This window comes from Eurypyga helias, unplaced genomic scaffold, assembly GCF_000690775.1.
Source record: "Eurypyga helias isolate BGI_N326 unplaced genomic scaffold, ASM69077v1 Scaffold8034, whole genome shotgun sequence".
Taxonomy (NCBI): Eukaryota; Metazoa; Chordata; class Aves; order Eurypygiformes; family Eurypygidae; genus Eurypyga; species Eurypyga helias.
The window spans coordinates 7,152-33,813 of NW_010246773.1; the positions used below are offsets into that span (position 1 = coordinate 7,152).

Genomic DNA, 26,662 nt, shown 5'->3' on the forward strand with positions numbered 1-26,662 from the left:
ACAGCCTGGGCTGGCACCGAGGTGAGTGGCCAGGATCCTGGCTGGGCCCGTGGGACCTCTGCTGAAGCTGCTTGTGCTGTGGCTTCGCTGGTGGAGTAGCTGTGGTTGCAAGGTCAACAGCTAGCTTGGGTGTGCCTGTACCTGCTGCAGGCAAAATTTCCATTTTGCAGTGCAGATCTATTCAGGGATTCCACATCTTCTAAATCTTTTTTTTTAGGGCTAATTTATGCTCACTTGTCTCTTATGGTTGGTGCAACCTTAATTTAAATTTATGTGAGCCCCAATTAAAACCACTGTCTATGCCAACATAGAAAAACTGGGGCTGCTGTGAGTTTGTCTCACCTGGTATTTCTCACTTATGAAATGGGTTTAGTTCATATTTTAAGGAAAACAAGCTTCTGAGTAAATATACTTTTTGCCTTTATAAATATCTGGTCATTAGAAAAGGTTGTATTAATTAAGTCGAGTCATCTGACCAAAAACACAACCCAAACTCCAAACAGCAGTAACAAAACCCCAAACCAAACAACCAAACACTTGGAGATTGCTGTAGTTGTCAGATGGGCTTGATGATGGCATATGACTGTTGAAAGGGAAGTATGATTTGGTTCAAAGTTACTGTTTGGAATAAATTCAAGTATGAACATTTACCCCCTGTTTGTTCTAGAGATCCCTTGTGCAATGTCAGGAGGTGATTGAGAAGATGAATCCTCTGTCATGTGGTTCTGCCTTCAAGCAATACCATGAAAATAGTCATTTTCTTTTAAACATGTCAGGGATATTCGGTGTGGGAGGCTGGACACTCCCCCTTCTGGTGTGCTGACTGAAGTGTCAGTTTAGGAAATGGGGGGCTGTTTTTAAATGCAGAAGTACTGTGGAACTGCTTTTTCCTTCTCTTTTTCTTTAAATTCATAAAACACTTGATTTTTTTGACAAGCTGTGCTATTTTGACAATAATTTTATAGTTTGTTCCTGTTTTTCTAAATGAAAAGTCTTAATACAAATGCCTCAAGTGGGTTGTGTTTCACAGTATGTGTATCCTGTCAAATTGAATGCTCTGAATGAATGCTCTGAATGCTCAACTGAATTCCAAAATACAGTTTGAGTCAGAATATTCCTTATAAGAACCAATCCCAAAGCTAGTAATGAATTCTTTGTTAGGTTTGGATGCTTTTAAATAGCGACCTTCAATTATAAGGCATTGTGTAATTTTTAAATGAATAGTAATGTGCAAAACATTCTTGGAAGCTCTTGATATCTACCTGTAGACCTCCAGAGTCTAAGTCTGTCCTGTAAATGGTATGTAGTCCAGGAGGAATTTTCAGTCTCCAATTTGTGCTTTCTCATCAGGTACCTGGTATGGCCTCATCATCAACACCTAAATACAATTCAAACTCCTTGGAGAGCTCCTCAAGTAAAAGGGTGAGTGTAACTTCTCTTAGGTTTTTTTTTTTACATCAGAGGTTCCAGAGATCATTAACTTACAGACTTGGGTAAAAAAAATTAGTATTTGAATTACTTTTTTTTTGAATGTGTATACTTATTGCTAAAATTTTACTGCAGTTGACTGAGTTGAGGTATCTTTCAGAGGGGATGTGTGAAGTATTCTCTGTATCACAAGTGATGAAAGCCTCCCAAACATTAGTTCTAATATACTTACTCTCATCCTTGCTTGCTACGTTGAAATATTCTGTGGCATTCTTGAAAACCTGGCACTTTGATGCTGTAGAAAGTTTCTGTACTGCAGTTCATAAGTCAGACCTAGTTATGTGTAGCTGGTCAGTGTTCATCTGTAGTGGGACATACATTAGAGCAATCTAAATGGCATTCCTCTCTGCCTTGGGATTCTGCATGGCTGAAAAAATGTGACCTGTGCACAACAAAGCAGAAACTAAGGTTTTACTTAGCTTTTTAAACTTTACTTCAAAGAACAAATATTATCTTTTATTGATCATTCTTAAAAACTACTGAGTGTGGGAAAGTCACGAGTGAGTAGATTGTGTGTAGTAGTTGTATGTTGCTTGAGTGATTTTGGTTGATTTGTTTTTCCAAGCCCAGCATACTTGGGAAATGAAATGCACAAAATTTTCAGAGAACTTGTGGTATGTAAATTTAATTCCAGTTTAACTAAGGAGGAAGACTAAAACATCCTTATGTTTCAAAACCGTTCAACCTTTAAATGTTTAATAGTTGCAGTTGAGGATAGTGGTGTGTGTTCCTGTTTTGGTTCAGTCTATCAGTTTCTGCTGTGGAAAAACCTTTTCTTTCCCATGAAGAAATTACCTTTAAGATTTTATTTTAAATTTTTATTTTTTTTAATCTGGAACTTGAAGGAATTGTAAATAAAACACGATGGGCTGTTGTACTTCTTTCTTCAGACTCTAAAAGATGGAACAAACTGGGAACAAAACGAAGAAATACCTCGTCTGCCAGGAGAAACTAGAGTTACAGGTATGAAGATGTATAGTTGCCTAGTGTGGGGTATGTGTAGGACTCTGGCATATACATGTATCTTAGTGGATTCTTTCATAATTTGGACTGGTTTGGGTTGGGACTAAAATGTCATGATTTTTAAAAAATAATTGCAGTAGGGTCTTTTATCGCTTTCCCAATTTAAGACTTTAAAATCTTTGTTTCCACACGTGGTAGATCCTCCAATTCAAAGAAATTGCAAGTCAAGAGGTGTCATAATTGTATCTACAGACTAAATAGCATGTGTCTGGTGATGAGAGCCCCCTGCAAGCATTCTGAAGTCAAGAGAATTCTGCATGCCACCTACTGTGTATTGGTATCTTGCCCAGTAGTTGGGAACCTTAGCCCAAACTGTGCCCTAAGTACAGTCTTAATGCTTCCTTGACACATGGCATGCACGTGGCTACGGTGCACTTGTTAGCCTCTACGTGCAGTAAGGCTGTGACATAAGGAAGATGAACATGTTGTGCGCAGTGGTTTCTCAGTTGATGGAGGCTCTTGCTGGAACGGAGCTTTCCGCTCATGGAAGTTTGTGCTGGGGCATCAGAATGCAACTGAAAGTGGTCTGTCTGTCATTTGTGAAGCATCTCCCTCCCCCACCCAAGGATTCATTAGGTGGGTTCGTAAACAAGATTGGCTGAGGTGAAACTGAAGTGGTGATTCAGAGGAAGTACCTATGTTTTTAATGAGGAGGGCTGTGGGGAGGCCATGAGGGAGAGTGTGTGGGACTTAGACGAATGTTTGCTGTGGTCCTTATGAAATTCTGTGCTGTGAGGCAGAACGCTGGGAGGAGGGTGCTTGCTACAGGAGGCAGATAAATAGATGGGGCTAAAGAAATGAGTGGACAGGGAGAAATAGGTAGTTTGTAGTGCTTCACTTAAGTCTTCCGTGGCATTGCTTCAGTTAAATCTTTCTTTTTTGAGTAGTATGTGTTAGTACTTGTTTTGTTACTGCCCTTGCTGAAACAGTGCTCATGGCCTTGCTGTATTTGATTACATTTCAATTTGAGGCAATGTTTCTCTTCAGGATGGTGAGTTCCCTAAACACTTTACAACTTGAGATGATGCAGAATTGGTTACAGAGCACTGAGAGATGTAATGGTGTCCAAGGAAGAATGCGTTTGTTCTGGAATAGTGAATAGATTGGTTCAGTAATCACAGCGGGGGCTTAAATCTACTCCCTGTTCTACGTCCTGCCCTTCCACGTAGTGCCAAGAAAGGGAACAACACACATGTAGCTAGGGAAGGCTACTGAGATCCTTGGTTTAATTTGGTTAAGTTTTGTATAAATCTTTCATGTTTTCTTAATAATTCAAGTGGACAAAATTCAGATTTATTACTTTTCTAATTCATTCATCTCTTAGGAGTGCAATGTCTTTATTTTACTGCTACTTAATTGATGCTGTCCTTAGCTCTGATTTTTTTCTTTTCACAATCTTTAAGAAATGCTGCATTTCTTACAGACAAGGATGTTATTTATATGTGTCCATTTAATGGCCCCGTTAAAGGAAGAGTGTACATCACAAACTACAGGCTGTACCTAAGAAGTGTGGAAAATGTGAGTAATATGCCACAATTACCTTCCTGGCATGAGTTGACTTTAAACCCCCTTCCCTTCAACTCCATTGCCTTTGATTTATTTTGTGGCCAGGTCATTTGTTTTGGTTTTGGCACACGTGTGCTTGTGGAATTGCATGGGGGGCTTTTTACTTTAGAAATGGCCTGTAAGGTTTGTAATGACTATGTCTTAATTGTGTAGTGACTAAATAGTAATTGCCTTTGTGCCACTGAGAAATCCATATAAAAATGGAAGTTCTTTAAAGATAAATGTGTTGTAAAAGTGTGGTTTTGCCTGGTAAAATTACAGTTTAGTCACACTGAACTGATACCTTTATCTTTTGTGTGTTGGAGCTTTCTTGATAGGTTTTGCTTTTACACTTATTCTGTGGTAGATCGTGGGCAGCAAGTAAGGATGTGCCATAGTTCTTAAACTGGCTGTCAGTAAGCCAAGATTTTCATTGTACTTGCTGTTGGAAAAAAACCTGATCAGTAGAACCTCATGTGGGTGGGGGGTGCAGTAGTGTGTTCGAAAAGTACTAGCGTGAAAGAATATAATGCTCCTGTTATCTGTTTCATAATATGTTGTGTTTCTTTTTTTTTTTTAAATAAGGTTTTAGGAGTATTAGGCTGAGGTCTTTCTGGTTGCAGCTAACTCTACTAGTCTTTGAGCAACCTGGTCTAGTGGAAGGTGTCCCTGCCCATGGCAGGGGGGTTGGAACTGGATGATCTTTAAGGTCACTTCCAACCCAAACCATTCTGTGATTCTATGATTCTAATCTCTTTCATTTTATTCTTCTTCATTTTTTATATATACATATATATATATATATAAATAAAGCAGCCTTAGCAAGCAGAGGCAATCAGAAGCCATGTTTTAGGGCGTTGCCACCTTTTTTCTCTGCATGCTGTTTAGGCTTGAAGTATTTTGTTGCATGTTAAATGGGTTGATGTTGAAGGCTGTAGAGTGACTGTACAGACTTGGTGGCATGTTGGGGTGGGTGACTCAATCGAATGCAGAAACGCTTTTGCTTCCTGTACGTATTTCATGTCTGCTTTCTATTGTAGAATGCATAGGATTGTTTTGCTTGAGCCTTCTTTTCAGATTAATCTTTTCCTTAATCAAACGTTCCTTGCAGGATCCAGTTGTAGTATTAAATGTTCCATTGGGTGTAATTTCAAGGATTGAAAAAATGGGAGGAGCTTCAAGCAGAGGAGAGAACTCTTACGGACTAGATATAACCTGTAAAGTAAGACTTTCCAATAATTCAATCAAAAATGAAATCTAGAGGCTCCTTTTTTCACTGCTTACCTATTTATAGGAATGAAAAAGTTCCTCACAGCTGAATTTAAAAAGAGCTTTTTGGAGCTGAGCAGGGAAATATATTTTGCATAAGGGGCTATTGAACTGTCCTTTCTGTATGTGAGGAGAGAGATTGGTCTTCCTTTCCAAATCACTAACTGACAAAAGGTCTGGCACAGTAGTCTTGTTTTAGGGCATTATTCCTCCATTGCTTAATTCTTTCATTTGTTCTAAAAGTAATTTTTTTTAATAATTCTAAAATCTTTGAAGAACACATCAAATGGGGTTTCTGTAAGCCATAAAGATGGTGAAAAGCTTTTATAACAGCAATCTATTTCCTCAGTCTCACCAAAAAATCATATTACCATCAAAAAACATAGGGAGCTCCCAGTGGATACCTCATGATCCTTTATCTGACTCATTAATGGAGTATACATACATACTTGATTGTTAGTAGTTATTGCTTATTTTTAGCATTATTTATGAGAAAATAGCTAGGAACAATGTAGGCCAGACAGATTATTGGTAAATTTTCATTTTGAAAACGGTAACTCCTATCCTGTAAAGGTTCAAAAGCCCATGAGACTTTTTAGTGACCCAGAGAATTTCCGGTGGCTTTAAGCCAAAGCAGCGTTTGCACCACGCAGAATGTAGTATTGCTTTATTTGTAAAATTTTTATGCTTTTTCCTATTTTATGGGTTAAGAAATAAAACTGAACATTCACAGTGGTTTGAGGTGTGTTGCAAGCAGATTCTAAATCATTTTTAGCATATAACGTAGCATTTGTACATCGGATAAAAGTATCTTACTGCTTTTGTTCTCCTAAAAGATAATGCCTTTGTTTTAGGATATGAGAAACTTACGGTTTGCGTTAAAACAAGAAGGGCACAGTAGAAGAGATATATTTGAAGTCCTGACAAAATATGCTTTTCCCCAGTCACATAACTTGGTAAGTTACATCATTTGTATATTGAGTTGTCTCAGTGCTGTGTTCTTGCCAATTAACTTTTTGATTTACTAATGGATGTCATGTATGCTTAAAAAGAACAACCACAGAATCTGGTGTCAGCATAAACTAAAGACAATTAATGTTCTTGTGTACATTTACAACATGTCTTTGTATTTGTAAAATTACGGATGCTGTATGCTATACTTGAGGTAAACTAAGGGGCACCTCTAATCCATACAGATCTCATTGCTTAGAGACTGCAAGTTACCCTCCCTAATTAGGAAATAGTCTGTGCTTTACTTGATTTCTTGAAAATGTTGAACTATTGGGCAGTCTCCAAGGCAGTGATAAATATGGATCAACAGGAGTTTTACTTCAGGAAGAGAAGATGTGGTAGGACAACACTTGTTTTATTGATGAAACTGATTAAAAAATACCATTGGCAGATAATACAGTAAAGAATTTACACAGATTTATTTCAGGTGAAAAAAAAATCTTATGATGGGAGTTGAGTGACAGGGATGTTAACTAACCCTTATCTTCCATTTCTTGGCTGAAATCTGTGTGCTGTGCTTGGTGGGTCATTTTGCCATCTCTTCAGTAAATACTTTATTTTCTCCTTTTGTGAAATTCAGTTTACATTTTATCGGGGTGCTCTCATTTAGGGTAACTGCATAAGAGCTCTCTTCACAAAATGTTGGAGGTTTCTGCTGTGAATTTTTAATAACCTTGTTTGAGAATTGTTGAGTGTATGGGCCTGCAGCAAAAATCTTATTTCCTTCTCCGAAGATGCATGTCAATCAATGGGCTATATAAACATTTAATTCTTTCAAGCTGCTTTTGCGGAAATTTTGCATTCTGTATGCAAGCAGTCTGTGGAGTGAAAGCATAAGGGAAGACACAAATGCTTTTGCTTAGAGTATTTTGTAGCGTTGATGAATGTCTTAAGAAATGAAACCGATTTCTGCTTTTGGGTAGGTGTGAGGAGTTGTACTCACAAAGAAGACTTGTAGAAGAAGTGAATGTATATCTAATGCTGCTGCTGGCATTTTATGCATCTTACAATAGGGAATGGTTGAAAGCGTAACAGGAGATACGGGCTTCAGAAGGGCGATGGAAAAGAGAGAGAAGGCTCTGTGTAGAAATACCAAATTACAGAGAAGTTTAGGTCAAAATGGTCTTCTGGACATCGTCTTTTCCAGGCTTCTGTTGTAAGTAGGGCCCTAGATGAGGTTATCCAGGGCACGGCCAATCCTAGTTGTATTTCCTGTGAGGTAGATGCCATCATGTCTCTGGGCAATCTCATCATTCGAATGGTGAAGAATTTTTTCCCCTTGCATTGAGGACCTGTGTGGGTTTGCATGCAGTGAATGTGGTTTCTTTTAATGTCTGAATAGCTAGAAGACTTTAAGCTCTGAGCTATGATGGCCTCTTGAATGCTTTCTGCTTTGACTGCTGTTGCCCCTTAGCACAGCTTATTCTCTTCTGTGTGTTCTTTTTTTCTGAAACAAGTTGGTTTCATGCTCCAGTTGGCATTCAAAAAAATCATAAGCCACCAAAATCAATTTTCTCAATGAAGGAGATTCTTAAACGTTACTTTTGCTTTAATCATGAACTGTAAAAACAAACCGAGGGAAAAAGGGGTTAGTTAGATAACACAGCCCGCTTGGAATTGGTTGAAAGGAGAAGCAAAGACAAGCTAAAAGGTATGAGGAAGTTGTCAGAATCCTGGGTGAGGATTGCATAAATGATCCTTCAGAGTAAGCAACAAAGCAAGAGAAGAGTAGGTAGTGTAACCTGCTAACAACGCATTTTGTTTTATTTTTAATGGTGACTTTTTAATTTCCATGGAGATTCAGAGTAAACCCAGTTTCAGTCAGGATCACTTGAGGAGGGGATGCAGAAAGAAGGCTGCTTCCTAGTGGCAATGAATAGCAGTTGAAACCTTTTACACTTTCAATTTATCATTTAATATTTTATGTACTGATTGCAGCTGTACCTATTGCAGTAATTTTGGTGAGAATACAGAAGTTTATTTGGTGACAATATGAAACATGGGAAATAAACTGATAAACTGTTTTAACACATTTCAACCTCCTGGCAGCAAAAAAAACCCAGCAGTATGATTCGTAATTTTTATTAATTTGTCACTTCTTGTTTTAACTATTGTCACAATCTCATTATTTCATTAAGAAATCTGTATTTTTTATTACTTCTTGCTGTTTGCCTTACAGTCTTATAAATATCAGATTTAAATGGAGATAAGAGTTGGAAAAGTCAGTCTTGTTTTGTGGCAGGCATTGGCCTATAAATGGCGATGAGCCCTCATATTTGCCACTTTCAGTCAATTTGGTGTAATAAACTTCTTTTACATCCTGCAGCTTTTTTTTGCATTTGCAAATGAAGAAAAGTTTTCTGAAAATGGGTGGATGGTGTACAATCCAATGTCCGAATACAGGAGACAGGTGAGTTATTAAAGTTGCAGGTACCTGGTGCTTTCATGTCTGACAACTTGTGTAGAGGACTTACTGTTTGTACATTTCTCTTACCAGCTCTTTTGTGAGGGGAGCTGAGAATGGCACAGGATAGAAATAGAACTTGGGGAAAAAAGAAGAAAATAAGCACTGGAAGCCTAAAAGAAAAAAGAATGTCCCAGGAAGGTAGTCTTTGGTCTTTGAGGGAAGTTATTGATACTTCTTACAATGTGCCACTGTTAAGTGAGCTGAGGGCAGGGAGAATGTGCCAAATATGTAACTACAGTGTTTTAAATATAGGTCTGATTTGGCCCTTGATTTGGTGTACTACTTCCTGAAGTGAAGGAAAAAAAACCCCAAGGCAGCTTATTTTAGAAAGTGTTGCTTTACAGAACTTCATGTGTTTATCAGTATTCTACCTCGCTGTTTAGATGATTTTGGAAACGTCAATCAGAGGACGATAGGTTTAATTTTAAAATGTCTGTTAGACAATTTATTTTTGCTTTAAATATGGCAGAGGTTTTTGGGCTTTTAAAATAAATAGCAAATTATTGACTTCCTTGATGTGGTGTTTTGTTTGGGTTTTTTTCCCTCCATAGTTTTTTGTTTCAAGGTTTAGAGACTTAAGACCTAAAAAAGGTAAAATACTAACACCCACACAAAACCCACTGTGTGTGCATGTGGAGGGCTTATCAGTCTTTCTCAATTTCCTGGCTGCTGTTTGTGAAATGCCTTAACTGAGCAGTCTGCAACTAAAAGTTGTTGTTTGTCAAGAAGAAAGCTACCTTGAATCTTACTTTTAAACCTGAAGGTAGTATCAGGGAAGAGAGGTTGAGATAAGACTTCCTCCCCTTGTCTTCTCAGGACCATAGTCTCTTTTTAGCAGGCAACATGGAAAGGCAGAGCTTTGAGGGGGGAGGGAAGGCAAGTTGCTTTCCTCAGTCCCACAGTTCAAGAAGTACATCTATGATTTTTAATCACTGTTTTGAAACTTGTTGTAAGAATAAAACTGTGTATGTACAACTTGTTTAAGGCTGAGAATCCACCAGCAAGGAGCTGCGTTTTGTGGTCTTGTAATATTTTTTCTTCTATTGTTTTCAAACAGTGGCGTAGTTAGGTTAAATTGGTAGGTTGGTGCCACCATGTGGCCATAATGTCATGTAAAATTCAAGAGCAGAGTTGTTATTTGTACAGCCAAAAATACATTGGAAAACTTTGTGTTGCGTTTTAGGGACTGCCTAACGAACGGTGGCGAGTGACTTTTATTAATGAGCATTACGGACTGTGTGACACATACCCATCGCTCTTAGTAGTGCCATATAATGCAACAGATGATGATCTCAAGAAAGTTGCTGCCTTTAGGTCCCGAAATAGAATCCCGGTGAGTATGATGTGATGAAGGTTACCTTACGGTGTAGGTAGTTTTAAGTTAACTTTTTGCTGAACACCGCACAGAGGATGCTTCTTTTGGAAATCGTTACAGCAAAATAGTTTTGATGGGCTGCCGGTTTCTACTGCTTGAAACAAGTGTCTTGTCCAAGCCACGTTTCTGTTTTTCACCCACAACATCCATTCCAACTTTGTTGGTTTTAACTTGACTTTTCTAGTAATGGTGCCAGCGTAGCAGATTCCCTTCTTTTAGTAAATATGAGCTTTAGACTGTCATCTGTACTAGTTTCTTGACTATTGTTGGATGCACATAGAAAATGATGGCAGATGTTACCCTCCTGTAAGCAAACCGCATGGCATTTAAACAGTTCCAATGGTCAGTCCTAAAATAAGACCTCATGCATAGTCTCTGTATGAATTCTTAGGGTTTTTAGTCCTTTCAGTTAGTTGGTCTGTGGACTCAAGACAAACCCATTTGACTTTTTGGGTAGATTTCTGTAACTAAAATTTTTAGAGGTAAGAGATTTTTTTCATGTATCATGTCTTTACAGCACTATAGAAAATGCTAATTTCTGTAACAATACAATCTGTTTTAACTAATATTTCAATTTGTCAGACTCAGAGGTGCTAGATTCTCAGCCAGTATCTGAAAGCTGCCTTAAATCTCAGTTAATTTCAAACAGATGTGAAACTCAATATGGTAAATATTTATTAGATGTGGTATTTACTGACAGGCTAGGCCTATAATTGAGTTTACTATATATACACACGTATACGTCTATATATGACGTGTGTAAAACATATTTGTTAAATACCTGGTGTGTGCACATAGTTTAGTTCTTATAACCTAGCTGTGTCTTTTCTCTCATCTCAGAATTCATGACAGGGTTTTGTGTGCCTGCACAGGGAGAGCCACTTCCTTGGGAATGGTAATTTTATTCTTGTCAGGAAAGAACCAGTCGTACTCACCCGCCCACACATTCCCAGGTTTCGTTTCTAGATAAACAACTAAGGGTGGTATTTCAGGGGTGGATACTTTCTGAGGATTTTTTTTTTTTAACTCTGATGTCTTTTCACTCCCTAACCCGCAACTTCTCAGACTGGATGAGAATACGGTTTCTTAATGTTCTTCAGTGATGGAGTTTTTGCCTGGTTCTTTGGGTGCTTATCTTTAATCTCTTGCACTGCAGTCGGTTCCCTGGGCAGCTTACTGTCCCTTGTTTGTGCTAAGCCCCCTCTGGCTCAGAATAACAACAAAGGCAGCATGCACTCTGCTCCAGTGCCTTCTCTTGGTAAAGAGGGCTGAGGAACAAAATGTGCTTTAAAGAGAAGGGGGAACATTCAGGATGCTGCAGAAAGGTTCAACTTTCCTTCTTTAGGCAAGAAAAGTTGTTTTTGTAGAATTGGAGCATTTTAGTCACAGTTTCTATAAGTACATTGTTCTGAATTGTTTCTTACTTTCAGCAGTCATTGCGGTTTGTTTTCACTTTGCTTTTCAGAATTACTTGTGCAACCTAAGACTTGTAGGAAAATATTTAAATACATTGGGTTATATAGATGAGTATAGTTTCAATAAGAGTTAAATATGTAGAAGAATGAACTCTTCAAAAGATTATTATTATAAACTTTATGAGACTGAATTGGGAGCAGTTGAGATGTCTGGAGCAAAAAGTGTTAATTTTCACATTATTCATTTTAAAGAATGTAACTTATAAAATAATGACTTTAAAGTATTTCTTCTAATGTGTTTTTGACATGTGACTAGGTTTTGTCATGGATTCATCCAGAGACTCAAGCTGTTATCATGCGATGCAGTCAGCCCCTTGTTGGAATGAGTGGCAAGCGGAACAAAGATGATGAAAGATACCTTGATATCATCAGGGAGGCTAACGGGCAGATCTCAAAACTGACCATCTATGATGCTAGGCCCAATGTCAATGCAGTCGCAAACAAGGTAAACAGATGCTTAATAGTCTTATTTTTGAAGGGGGTTGGGGAGGAAGTTTTCTCTGAGGAGGTTTTTCTGAACAGTAGTAATCTTAATGTAGATAAATTTACATAATCAAGTAGTGAGGCTTAAGGTCATAAAAGGCCATGAGTGCCTGAAGCAGGTCAAGCACAGATCTTGGCATGGGACTGAAATCAAGTGTCACTACACTCTGCACTGCCAGGTAGATGTAGGCTAAGCTGTAGAGCATGTCCCCTGTTGGAATGACATGCCATCTCTGTGCCAGCCACAGTTCTGCTTCATATCCTCTGGGAAAATTCTGTCCTGGAAAGGCTGGGTGCGTAAAGCCAAGCCTGCTGATAGGCATCCTTTGTTTAGTTCTTCCTAACCATTAAGTGACCCACTTCAGATCTATCCAGGCATCCAGCAAATAAAGAGGAAGTGATGAGTTAGTTATCTTGGGGGTTTGCATTCCGAACAGTTGTATGGGTATGGTCTTGGATACCTAGGTACCTGTTCTTCCCTTGGTGCCTGTAGCTGGTAAGTGCAGTAACAGAAGTAGTGTTTCCATCTGACAAAGTGACCATTTCTTTGCTAATCTGTGATCAAAGCTTAAATGGGATCAGAATCATAGAACACCCAGGTTGGAAGTGACCTTGAAGGATCATCTGGTCCAACCTTTCAAGAAGAAAAGGTGTCCCTGTGCCTTGATTTCCACTCCAGCTCCTTGCTCGCCCTGTGCCCGCCCTGTCCCTTTGCCCAGATCTGGTGAGGACCAGATTGTTCAGGCGTAAGGTAATGTCAGTCACGGTGTGTCAGTGTGGTGTTTGGCGTAGAGCACAGCAGACGTGGATGTGCTCCATCTTTATGTGAAAAGCCTAGTTAGGGAGAGGCCGTGAAGGACACAAGTTTAATGCTTTCTTCCTATGAGAATGTACCAACTTCACTCCCTCCATCTCTAGGATCGTCCCTCACCCACTGAACTTCAAGCACAAATGAAGTGGGCGTGCTCTTCAGTGCCACTAGTGAAGTTGGGTGTGTGCACACACCCAAAGAGAGATGAGCTTGAGAGTTTGGGATCTTAATGAAATGATGAGTGTGCTTATCTGGGAGAGAAGCAATTCTAGCTTCTGAATAGCTTTGCATCACAAAACGAACACTAATTGAGTGGAATGAGTCCTCGTCAGTGTTTGTGCTGAAAGGAACGTGGAATAGTGAAACTTGTTTGCCTCTAGCAGGTTTATATGTAACAAATGTTAAGTTGCTTCAGGATTCAGAAGGGACAATAATGCTAATGTTTGTCTCTGTGCAACTTAAATGCATACATCTGTACCTTTACAGCCCTCTCCTCTGTAACAGAGTATGATTTATTAGGCAGGGAATAAGGCACTTTTTTTTATTGCACGCTTTTTTTCCTGGGACTATCCTAGGAGCTGTTTGCCTAGATTTTAATCTGGTGGTTTGTATTTTGAGGGTCTGCCTCAATTGCTTGCATTTTACTCTACAAATTGCACTATTGTTTGCACACTGAATTGTTATGGGTGAATAAACCTGTAATCTGCCACGTGGAAAATGTTTGCCTTGTGGAAAGAAGGTCAATTCTTATTAACTTGATTCCCCCCCCAAGTTCTTGAACAAACTCAAATTTTTACCACATTTGTTTTGGCCAAATTTTATACACACGTAGTTATTGAAGTATGAAGCACAGTTTTCAGCTCTTTAAAATGCTCTGTGTATTTCACACATGTGTGTTAATTAATTCCTGACATGTCTAAATACAAAATAATCAGAGCAGTCAAAGCAGTAGGGTGCATTTCTGGGTCTGAGCGACAATGTGCAAGGCGGTGTGATCATCACTGAAAAAAGTTTTCTTGAACAGCTGTGAAGATTACTATAAGTAAAATCTTGGGCTATGCTACTCATGCATTCCTGTGTTCTTTGCACATAGGTCAAGATCACACAGTCAGTAGGAGTTGCAGCAGCCCTGATGCTAAAATTACAGTCATTCCTCACCAGGACTTCAGAATACTCAAAGGAAAGAGAAAAATAAAGTCATGACTTGTGTTAGTGCAGAGCCATCTGAGGAAGGAGATAGCGTAGGATAGAGATGCAGTGCTGCTGTACAGAAACGTAGGTGATGCTTATGGGGAAAGGCTGTCCCGTACTTTAGGGTGGTTGTTGATATGGAGTTGGTGGCTGTAATGGCTTATAAAGGCAAAATTTATTTATCGCAGTTCCTGGCACGGCATGTTTTTGCTGGCTGCAGGAAATGCTGCGATTTTGCAGCTATCTTCAGAAAACCTCATCAGTGGTACTGTGTCCTAAAATATATGTCTGGGTTTTCCACTTCCTTTGGTGACCAGGCACATCCTCCGCTGTGGCGGTGGTTAAATGTTTTGGGAGAGCAACAGTAGAATAGACTTTCTACTTATGTGGCTCTAATTTCTTAACAATCTAAATACATGGTTAGGCTTCAATAAAACTTCATGTTAGAAAAGTTACTCTAAAGTAAACTTTAATGTTACTACTAATTTACTTCTCGGAGGTAGAATCCTTTAAGAATTAAGTTCAAGAATCTTAGAAACGTAGCTTATTCTTAACTGAACTCTTTAATTTTACTTGGCCAAACATTTAATCATTTTTTATCTATTTCAGTATTGGTTCAATTTTAGTAGTAAGTAACTGGCCGTTTAAACACAGGAAAGTTGGTGGGTTTTTTGGTAGCAAGTTTGGACTGGTAAACCTGAGAATTTCTCTCTTTTCAATGAGTGGTGTAAAGAAACAGACAAATACTTTTGGCTGAATTTCTTTGATTGGCACAGAAACGAGCAATTTTATTCCCTGGAAGTGGTGATCTATTATGTCAGAAGTAATTGCTATTAAGTGTGATGTACTCTGTTTTAATTTAACCTTAATAATCTGTCTGGGAAGTAAGTTGATTTCTTTTGTAGTCAGAATCAGGAGTTTGTTTAATCCTTGGTGGGAAAAGTGAACATAAATGAAGGAAGAAATATTGATATTGTAATGTCAGTTGATCAAGGAAAAGCTGTTTCCACCATGAATCTCAGACATAATGAGGAAGGTGCCAAATGTCTTTACTCTCAAAGCAGTCTGAGTCCTGACTGATGTGATGCTGGCCCACTGGTTGGTGGTCCAGTCAGCTGGCTGGTTCAATCCTATTCGAAGGTCTCCAGGCCTAGCAGTCCAAAAACCTTTTAGTGTTAATCTAAGATAATTAATTTTCTCTTTTAGGGTTAGTTCCTTGAGGTTTTGAAAGGAACTAGGCCAGCTGGAGGAACTTGAAATGGCTTTCTGGCTGTGCACTATACTTAAGGCACTTTGTCCTTTGGGACAAATGAAAGCCCCAAGTATTCTCCTGTATTTGCCCCTCCAATGCTTGTATCTGAGACTGATGTTTAAACAAGCAACTGAAATTATATATTCCCCAACTGCAAAATAAAGTAAAATTCAGTCCCTTCTTGCTCTGTTGGAAAGCTGCAGCAGCAGTGTATCTATGACTAATTTTAGATCTCTTGTTGTAGGCAACTGGGGGAGGATATGAAAGTGAAGATGCATATCCCAATGCAGAACTTTTCTTCTTGGACATTCATAATATTCATGTCATGCGGGAATCCCTGAAGAAGTTGAAGGACATTGTTTATCCTAACGTGGAAGAATCACACTGGTTGTCTAGTCTGGAGTCAACCCACTGGTTAGAACATATAAAGGTAACTTTTTGCTGTGTGTTTAAAATAACATTTGTCCAAATCTGTAGTATCAGACTTGCTTTCTTCACTAGGCTTTGAGATAGTCACAGAATCATGAAATAGTTTGGGTTGGAAGGGACCTTTACCACCTCTCTGGGCAACCCGTTACAGTGTTTCACTATCCCCATTGTGAAAAAGGTCCACCTTCTAGCTAGTCTAAATCCCTCCTCTTTTAGTTTAAAACCATTGCCCCTTGTCCCGTTGCAACAGGCCCTACTAAGAAGTTTGTTCCCATCTTTCTTATACGCCCCCTGTAAGTACTGAGAGGCTGCAGTAAGGTCTCCCTGGAAAGTCCTGATGTGGGACACACTGAACTACTTGGACTGCAAAACCAGCCTCACCGAGCTGGCTTTTTGCCAACTAGTCAGAGTATGTTATGAGATATCATTACTAAGCAACAGTAGGTGAAATTCAGTGTTTATTGTCTGCCTCAAGTCACACGTCAATCTTCAATAGAGGAATGCATTGTCACGCTGATTGTCTCTATGTGTCAGAGCTGGTTTATTATGGTTTCTAGCAATACAAGACTAAGAACTGTCATTGTGAAGGATCAGCAATTAGTTCTGGTCCGTATGTGACTGTATTTTGTGAATTATGGTTTTGTAAATAAATCTTGTAAATTTATTTGTAAACTTTGACATTTTCATCTGGTAGCACAGCTACAGGACTTAAACCAGTCATTCACCAGTGTTCTTACTAGCTGACCTTTGAACGGTTTGCCTTGAGTACAGCCACGCAAAAGTATTTAGAGTATTATGTACTGTATCCTACTTAATAAAATTTTCATTTTAAGTTAATATTCAGAACATAAGCATATTAGGAACTTGTACCCTTCTTTTTCCAACAACTGAGCTGTTTAAGTAATTTAGTTCATAGAAATGAGCCAAATAAACCACAGAATTTTTGGAGTGTATCCTATGGTAAATCCCCTCTTTCTTTAAAAACGAAGCCTACGTTCTTTGGTTTATCAAGTTTACTGTGTTCTGCCCCATTTTTTAAGAATTTTCTGTGAGATGAATTAGATCTTACTAAGGGATTACGGAACCAATCTGTTCTCTATGTTTATACAAGAAATTTACTTGATCTCCTAGAAAATTCTTTTCCAATGAACTACTGCAAGCTGTTTGGGTCTTCTAATGAAAACAGTATTGATTTAGATAATGTGTAGACACAAATCAATTTATTTTTTTCAGGATGGTAACACTAAGCTGTGGTGTTTGGTGTCTGTTCCTCTTCGCTAGCTTGTCTTGACAGGAGCTATTCAGGTGGCAGACAAGGTGTCCTCGGGAAGGAGCTCTGTGTTGGTTCACTGCAGCGATGGCTGGGACCGGACAGCACAGCTGACATCGCTGGCCATGTTGATGCTAGACAGCTACTACAGAACAATTGAAGGCTTTGAAGTTCTGGTGCAAAAAGAGTGGATAGGTTTTGGACACAAATTTGCATCGGTAAGAATTAGAATATAATTGCAAGGACCGCGCAACGCATTCTGAAAAGCTTTTACTGTTAAACTACGCACTGTGTTAAGGTTTGATAATTCTTTTCATGATTTTGGAATTACGATTTAAAACATTTTTGGGTAAATCTGGGCAAAGCTTTTGGGTTGGACCCGTTTCGTTAATATTTTTTTGCTGTTCTTTCTCGGTGGACTCGTATTTTGTCATTTGCACCCTTTTGAAAACACAGACTTGCTAGGGTTACTGAGGAAAAATAAACGAAAAGGCAGAAAAATTATGTCCACCCAAACTTTTCAGAAGATGATTAAATAAGGTTGGGACTTGAGGCTTCTTCCCCACCCTCCCTTTGGACTATTTTGAATGTCACAGGAGGGAGATGAATGAGTCTGGCCCATGTGTTTTACGTGATGCTTTGAATGCTTCTTCCCAAATGTTTTAAACCTGTCATAACAGCTCTCAAGAGGCTGTCACTGCTGATGCTGGCTCTAGTTCTCTTCTGATGTCTTCTGGATGCTTAGAAGGTTAAGGACAAATCCTTAACAATCTACCCGTGCATAATGCAAAGTCACGGGTGTTTGTGTTAGGAAGCTTTTCAGAGTCTTCGTGGAACTTCTCTTAAATTTGGCAGCTAACCATTTAACCGGGAAATCTATGAGGAACCTGGAGAAGCACAATAGATTAGCAGGGAGGGGTTGCTGGGATATGTAAAGCATAAAAGAAGTTGGGAGCTCTACAAGACTGTTGCTTGCTGATGCTGAACCTTGTAATTCACAGCAAGAGGTTTACACACCTTCAGTAGAAGCTATTTGTACAGGCAATTTTTCCCTAGTGGTATATTCTAAAGATATTACTTAATAATGCTAAAAGGAAAATAAGTGATCTGGAAAAATATACCTAAGTGTGTATTATGCTCATTTTACGTTTGCAAGAGTGTCTCAGTCACTTGGAAATCTGTGTATAGCTACTCAGCATGAATCGCTTCGCCATCAAAGTGCGCTTGTAGGCTGCGGCAGTTTTTGATCTGACGTTCTAAAGGAGCTCTGAGGCTTAGGAGTTATGCATTTTGGATGTTGGGAGTGATATCTGCCCTAGTCCAGTTTTCTGTGTACTGACCTGTAGTCTAGTAGTGGTGTGTTGTGTAAGCCTTTGAAGTATCCTGTCTTGGTACAGCCACAGGAGAGCGCTTTCTTGCCTTTTTATTCTCCTGTAGTTGCAGTCATGATGCCCATAATTAAACTGTGTAACTAGGAGACTTTAGCCTTGCACGTATGTTGTGATTTAACACAAAGCTTAAGAAATGAAATCTGTGTGTCCTTCACCATTATGAAGAAATTTTGAATAGTCTAGGGTTCTTTTTATTAAGCCACTGATTTCAGTTTGAGCAATCCAAGGAGGTGGTTCATCTCAACAGGTAATTTTCTGCTGTTAGTGAGGTAGGACTTGAGATGACTTGCTCAGTCACTCCATCACTGACAATGTAGCAGCAGTAAGGGTCGTTTAAGTAGCTTGCTTTTGCTTAAACTGCTGTTTCATTTTCCCAACTTGCTTGCTCCAGTCTTTGGAAATGATTGAATCCACTCTCCTTCAGCCATCGGCTGCTTTCTCAGAGTGCGGTGTATTCTGATTCAATGGCTTGTTTAGCTTATAGTGAAGGGGGTCTTTTTCTGGAGTGTTCTGCAGAAAAAAACCTGATAATGCAAGCAGAAAATATTGGTAATACATGCTCTGTTTTAGCTTAGTAATTATTTGATAGAACTGTGAGTTTTATCATAAACCTCATCTCTGAAACTGTTGTTCTGCCCTCCCTCAAGCGGGGAGTTGGAGAAGGGTAGGGTGTTTCTTGTATTGCCTGTGTTTTTTTGTCTTCCCTATAGTGCGTTTCTGGTCACTTGCTACTGTTGACCGAGTTCAGTTACAGTCCCTCATCTCCCTCTATTTCCTGCCATTCAATTCTGTTATTTTAAACCATCTTGCAAATCATTGTAGAGAGGAGCGTACTCGTCTTATCACTTGTTGAGTCCGTAAGGCATTAAGCCTGCTGTCTTACAGGCCAGTAGACAGCATCTTAGTTCAACATACATGCTCTTCTTGTCTCCTCTAGGCAGGTATATTCAAGCAGAATTACGGAGTTAAGTGATTCAAGGAAAAGGGATTCTATTACCTGTTCTAGCTATCAAACGTGAAAAGGAAGGAAACAGCTTTTACCAAACCTACTTTTTGGCTGTGGGGAGAATTCCTTTGATTGTTACTTTGGACTCCTCGGGATAAATGGCTCACCCAAACTTCAAAAGTGTGTGTTAATTTCCTGTCAAGAACACGAATCTTCCTTTGAGCTCACTCACATGTTCACTGTCTACCTCAGGGTGAATCTTCAGGGTCAGGTGTGGAGGGGAAGAGGATAACCTGTGTGGATAGTTTGATCTAGGTTTTCCAGTGGCTAAAATTACAAAAGATGACAAAGTATATAACTTGGCTTTTCATAAACTTACTGCGTAAATACAGTTCAAAATAGGACTTGATTATTTGCAAAGTAATGGATGCTTTAACAGTTCTGCTTGTCCAGTAACTAACACGTTTTTATAACAGGACCATTTACCACTTTGAAATTTTTCTCAGACATCTTTGGAACAGCTCTGCAGTATCTGTGTATCTGAAACTCTCCTCCTTGGTGCAGTAACTAATTCTGAAACCATAAGAACAGGTTGCTGGAATACAGAAGCATTAATATTCTAGTGCAAAATAAGAAACAGTGGTGGCCATAAAATACTCTTTTGGTTAACAGGAGGCTGTATTGTTTTATTTCAGAGAATAGGCCATGGTGATAAAAATCATGCTGATGCAGATAGATCGCCCATCTTTCTCCAGTTTATTGATTGTGTGTGGCAGATGTCTAAACAGGTATGTTTTATCATCCTTCAGAAGGTAACATTGTTAAGAGATTACAGAATTAAAACCCTAGCTCTTTAGTTTAAAAAAAAAGTGTTTGAAGAGGACAGCATACCCCTGTGCTCTGACAGTAGTCGACAAGTGTGTATTGACTCTTAAGCCATACCATCTCCCTACCCTGTTTCTAAATGTGGTGTACAAGCAGTAGTTATGTCGCTGAATATGGCATTGGCTATGCAGCAAGGCTGGTGTGTCCTGGATATGGGCTTCTCCAAAACATACTGAGAGATCTGACCCAGCAAAATGCTCTTACAGACCTCACATCCAAGTATCTTCGAAGAGTCTGTTGTTTCATGTCACTGTTCTTGTGAAGCTGTGCCTTGAACTACAGGAACAAATGTTTTGTCAAAGCTTCAACAGGAAGCTTGGGAGCTTCTTTTGAGTGCTAGGATTTAAACATATTTTTAATAAGTAACAAAACAAAGCAGCAAACTTAGTCCGTTTAGGGCCAAGGATTAGGAACTAAACCCTTATTTTCCTGTGTGGTGCTACACTATAGAGAGTGCACTATGGATATCTTATTCTGTCTTGCTAGTAAAAATGTAGCTTTAAATTGTTCTGTATTTTATTCTTCTTTTTAGAAATTAAAGACAGAACATTCTGAGAAGTTCTCTGTAGTGCCTAGTTTGAGACAGTTGAGCACCTCACCTCATCTGAACACTTACCCTGCTATAAAGTATATGAAAGTAATATCTTTAAAAATTATTTCATAGACTCATAGAATGGTTTGGGTTGGGAGGGACCTTAAAGACCATCTAGTTGCAACCCCCCTGCCATGGGCTGGGACACCCTCCACTAGACCAGGTAAATGTAGACACATTTCTAGATGTATGCAGGTTTCTGAACGCCGCCTTCGGCCTGTGAACCAGAGGATGTGCATCTTTACCTGCTTTTACGATGTAAAGAATTAATTTGTCTTTTCTGGTTTTAGTTTCCTACGGCCTTTGAATTCAACGAGCAGTTCTTGATTACAATCCTGGATCACTTGTACAGCTGCCGCTTTGGTACTTTCTTGTATAACAGTGAATCTCTTAGAGAAAAGGAGGTTAGTCAAACCACTGGTTAATTATCTTGCTGTCCTGACCCTAGATGATTACCAAAAGTTTTGGTTGTATGGTATTTGGTTATATTCCCTCAATGACACTGGTTTTGAACTGGTTTCATTCGTTGTTACAGAATAGTTGCATGGTAAATTCCTTGGCAGCCTAAAGACTACGCAGTTAGAAAAATACCTGTCAAGCACTGGTTTGGGAGTATTTCTAATGCAGTAACTTATATTTCGAAGTAAATCAGAAGTGTATTAATTTTAGAATGTAACTGTGCCTTCTGTGATGGATTTCCTGATTTGGTGCTAATATTTACTGTTTTTATTTCAATTTCATTTTAGAAAGTGACTGAGAAAACATTATCGTTATGGTCTTTGATAAACAGTGAAAAATCTAAATACATCAATCCATTTTATACTAAAGAGCTAAATCGAGCACTCTACCCGGTAGCCAGTATGCGTCATCTAGAGCTCTGGGTCAATTACTACATCAGGTGGAACCCAAGAATTCGGCAACAAGTAAGTACATTGTCTGTAATGTACAAAATGCTTTTAGACTTCAGAAATAGGATTTTGTCACAACTGACCTGTAGAATAGTGCCTGTATTCTGTTCTGGTTTTTAGTATATTTGTAAAGATGGAGAAAAACAGGTGAAAATGATCATTCAGTTTTCTCTTCTTTCTTTTTTTTGACCCAGCTCTTCTCAGAACACTGAGCTTATTTCACTGCATAGTCACCCTCAAGCTCTTTCTAGCCCCTTTTCTTGGGGACAGGGCTGGGGGAGCATTTTTAAGGGCATTTTATGCTACTAAAGGGTGAATGACAACCCTTAGAAATGAGTTTTACTGATCCCTGAAGAGTTGGGGCATTAGCATCACAAACACGCTTAGTTGCATTTGTTTAGTCTCCTTCCTTTATCTGAGAGAGTGTGTGAAGTCTTTACAAATTCAGACGACCTATTGTCCTTTTTCTTTCAAGGCTGCTGTCTGTGTTGATGGCTTCTGGTGAGATTTTACTTTTAATGTAACTTGGATGACCCAACATTGTTTACACTGTGTAACCGTTTGGTGAAAGCTGTTATTGAAAATTATACGAGTGGATCAGATTGGAATCCCAGACACATAGCTCAGTTCTGTGCTTTTAATGTTGAATATATGGACACTCAGTGTTTGTTAATAGTCTTGCTAGAAATCTCAGCGATGTGGCATGTAAAGATAGGGAACAGAGACTTATTTGTCCTCCTTAACAAGTTAGGGAGTTTTGAGTAGGAGAAGATAGAGGAGCAATTTCTTTGACAGAAGCCGTTTTCACAATCCAGACCCTGGAATGAATCAGGAGTTTTCAAGCAATGCACTTCCTTTTCCGCAGCTGATCTCCTGTATTATTTACAGCACTTTAGAGGCTGCAGAAAAGCCAGGCGGCTTGCTGTATTTTCTTACAAGTATGTTGCCAGTTTTAATTTGAATTTCTAGCTTTAAAGCTTTTGTTGCTTGCTTTGAGAGATGAGGGCATTTTGCAAAAGGTGAATCCAAAGATTTATTTTAGAAAGTGCAGGATTATAGGGCATGCAAATTAGCTGTAAATCTTCTTAAAAATGTGCTTTGCCATTATTCAGGAAAGGATTTTGGCAGGAGCTGCTTCTTAGAAATGCAAACCCATGTGATAATCTTCTATGCTGCTACTACTGGTCCTTCATTTTCGCGATATTTATATACAAAATGCAACAAAGTGGTTTTGGGGGGGACTTTTTTTGCTGCATATGAAATCTACCCTTCATCTTGACTTAAGCAACTGGACATGTGGCCTGAACCAGTTCTCTGATGACCTTTCTTAGTGCCATTACTTAGAAGCACGTTCCGCATCATGCTTCAGGCTAATGAAGAGTCTGGTCTGTCACTAGCAACATCATTAACCCCACGGCTCTAATCATCTTAGTAACTACATTTAGTCTTTGATCCAACTTCCACAGTTGCTCCAACGTTCATCGCCATCCTCATCAGGGGTGGTAGTGAGCGGTGCTCCTAAAGCAGCTGAACCAGCATTCTTTGAACTGGTGAGGCATTTACATTTGCTCCAGAAACTGCACTGCAAATAGCTTTTAATTACCGGCAGTTAACTGTGAAACAGCAGCAACTTTCTGACAGGTATACACAGCTGAAGGTAACTTTAGGCTTTGTATCTGCCTTGGACAGTTGTCATACTACTTTTCCCATTTATTTCATTACTCTGTCTGAAAAACAAAGCTAAGCTTTGATTGGACATGGTAAAGATGCTCTTTCTGTGGGTAATCTCTTGAAAGCTGGGGCAGTTGATTTTATAAACACATTCAAGTTTGCTTACAGAACTCACTAAGTTTTGCATTTCACTTGTTTATTTACAGAAAGTTGCAACCTTCTATTAAAAACAAGTAAATTTCATCCGTAAGGGAAACTATTTAATCTGGAAACATGGATTTCATCTTAATCTGTCAGTGTAGCTAAAATAGTCTGTCTGGCTAAACATTCTTTTTATAAAAGATCATGAGATACCTGACCTCTGGAATCTAAAACCTTTTAATAAATCAGGAAGAGAAAAGCGTCAGACAAAGCATTCACACCCATCTTCCACACAATATTAGATAATAAGAAAATCCATATGCTCTAGGAAGTGCTGACTGATTTTTATTGAGGTAGGAAGAACAGAGGCACTGGGACAGGTTGCCCAGAGAAGCTGTGGATGCTCCATCCCTGGAACTGTTCAAGGCCAGGCTGGATGAGGCTTGGAGCAACCTGGTCTAGTGGAAGGTGTCCCTGCCCATGGCAGGGGGGTTGGAACTGGATGGTCTTTAAGGTCCCTTCCAACCCAAACCATTCTGTGACTCTAAAGATTTTCTTCGGATGAGAAAAGCGGGAAGGCAGAGGGCTCTTGGATTATAGAAATAAGTATTTCTGTTTAGCTACAACTTGTTACCTATGTTGGAAACTACAAATACTGAGTAGTGCCAGGAAAACACATACTACAGCGGCCTCACTGTGCGGAGGTGGTTGGACTGAAATGATAAGACTAATACACATCTCTTTCTAGCAGCCAAATCCAGTGGAGCAGCGTTACATGGAGCTCCTTGCCTTACGTGACGATTATATAAGGAGACTTGAAGAACTGCAGATCACAAATAATTCTAAAATACCCAATTCGTCAGCCTCATCAGCATCACCCTCGCAAATGATGTCTGAAGTACAAACACACTTTTGAAGAAAATGTTGGCTTTGTGCTATACTGTAATAGCAAGTGGTGCTTAACATAGATCTGTAGTATAAAGGGGAGTATTTTAATGCCTTACATTACTGTCCTAACACGTTATTTTAGACTGTCTTCATTTGAGGATAAATTCAAAGCAAACAAAACCGACTCTTCAATTACGTGCCTTTCAGAACCTGTGGACTGGGAACATTACTAATCAACTTCTAGTTACGGAGGGCTTTAAGAGTTATTTTGCAAAGTCTGGTACAATTGAACTTAAATTGATTTGTTGTTTTCATAAGAATGCTTTAATTTATTACGCTGTGGGTCATGTTCCTGTAAGGAAATTCATGCTCAGTCTTACATGGCACGAATAAACACATTAATGGCAAGAGGAATATTCACATTGTGTAAAGCTAGGGGTGTGTGTATTCCTGTTAGGAACGTGTTTGTGGACTTCATGAGAGAAAAATAAAATCTATTGTAAGACTGGAGAGAATAGTGTTGAAACTTTCTGGTTACCTGAGAATTTAAAATTTTCCTTTTTTTAAATAAACAAAAAATATGGAAGGGATTTCACTGATATGCTTCTAATTAAAATGTTTGAATAGCTTAGCAGATATCAAAACAAAACATTTTCTAGGGGTTTTTTTTTAAACAAATGGCAATTGTACTGGATTCTGAGAAGTCCTGTTTTGGCTAACTGTTTAGAACTAAAATGTATTACAAATTATTACTGTTGGCAGTATTGGTTCTTTGGATTAATACAGAATAAAACGGTTCTAAAGAAGGTTTATATAATGAAAAAAGGACCCGCAGAGACATTGCTCAAGTATCTAGCAATAGCCATAGTATTAAAGTTTTTGTTTATCTTCTGAAAGTAAATGTGCCTGTTTAAAGGAGCTTTTATACCAAAGTAGGCAAAAACTTTCAGTTATAAATACTCTTGAAACCTTGTACGTTTATAGCTTACTGTTTAATTTAACTTTTGTTGAATGAATTTTTGTTCTTAACTATTTAAGGGATTTCAGTGTACAAGATTTGCGTATAGTGTGTGCACTTAGGTTGAACCTTCCAGTGAATTTCAGTTTCAAGCCTTGATTTCAGACACTTCTCATAAACCTTCAATTTGTTCTCTTCAGGTATTTTTTTTTAAATAGTTGCAAGTTTCTGACAGCGCAAACCTTGCTATTTGATATTTAATTAAGATTTTGCATATTCTCGAAGTTTAATGGTATTCAGGCACTCCAGGAAATACTGCATTTCAGAATCTGTAGAGGACTCTAAGGACTCTAATATTGTTATTTTAAAGGAGAGATTTTGATGCTTGAGGCTTCTGTCATTGTAAATTATTGTACATGTGGTGAGTTTTGATCTGCAAGATATAATAGGATTATATATAAATTAAGTTTTGTGTAAGTATATATAATATAGTTTATTAGAAATTCTGCAAGTTTATAAAGTGTAAATATTTTGCATATGAAAACTAAATTTAAAGCTATAGTTCCATGAAATAAATCAAAGTTTAGAGGACATCTGAATATTTTTAGAACAGTATTTTTTCAATGGAATAAAAGTGTACCGCCTCTTGATTTAATTCAGTATATACACTGAATTGCACTGTTGTGTTCAGGGAAACTCAGAGCATATGGCATGTGTGTTCTGTATACACATGGTTTATATGACTTAGTTTTGTCCTCTAAATTTCATTCTCCCGTCAATGTTCTTCAGTATGTGTTTCCAAAGTAACAACATTGTCCCAAAATCTTGACTTGTTAAGCTAAATAAGATGCATTATCAGATAAATGAAGGAGGATACTCAATTGTTCATGACTGACTTTACATTTTGACAGCTATGCATACTCTGGTATATTTGCCTTCTACTTACTTGTGGTTTACTGAAAAGCAACAACCCCCCACTGTTTTTATTAGAATATTTAAAGTTTCTGTATTTGAGTTGAACGTATTGGTGACATCTCTGAGCAGCGTGGAGAAGACCAGAAAATCCAATAGTTTTAACTGTGTAAACACTACAGGATAGAAAGAATCGTTTGCAGTTCATTACATAGACACCATTCTTCCTATCACTGGATCGGTCGAATTTCTGTCTTTGAAGCTCTGTGCTGGGCTTGGAT

General features: G+C 38.6%; 1 protein-coding gene across 1 annotated transcript; it reads left to right on the top strand.

Annotated features, from left to right (window-relative positions):
- Window positions 1-1,357: 1,357 nt before the first annotated feature.
- On the top strand, window positions 1,358-24,847 carry MTM1 (myotubularin 1). The gene is made up of 14 exons (XM_010150517.1): window positions 1,358-1,422; window positions 2,379-2,451; window positions 3,935-4,029; window positions 5,168-5,278; window positions 6,180-6,281; window positions 8,663-8,746; window positions 9,987-10,136; window positions 11,910-12,098; window positions 15,635-15,820; window positions 17,101-17,307; window positions 20,122-20,214; window positions 21,194-21,307; window positions 21,650-21,826; window positions 24,372-24,847. Exons 1-14 carry the CDS (start codon window positions 1,360-1,362, stop codon window positions 24,537-24,539), a joined length of 1,812 nt encoding a protein of 603 aa, XP_010148819.1. The 5' UTR covers window positions 1,358-1,359; the 3' UTR covers window positions 24,540-24,847.
- The last annotated feature ends 1,815 nt before the right edge of the window (window positions 24,848-26,662 follow it).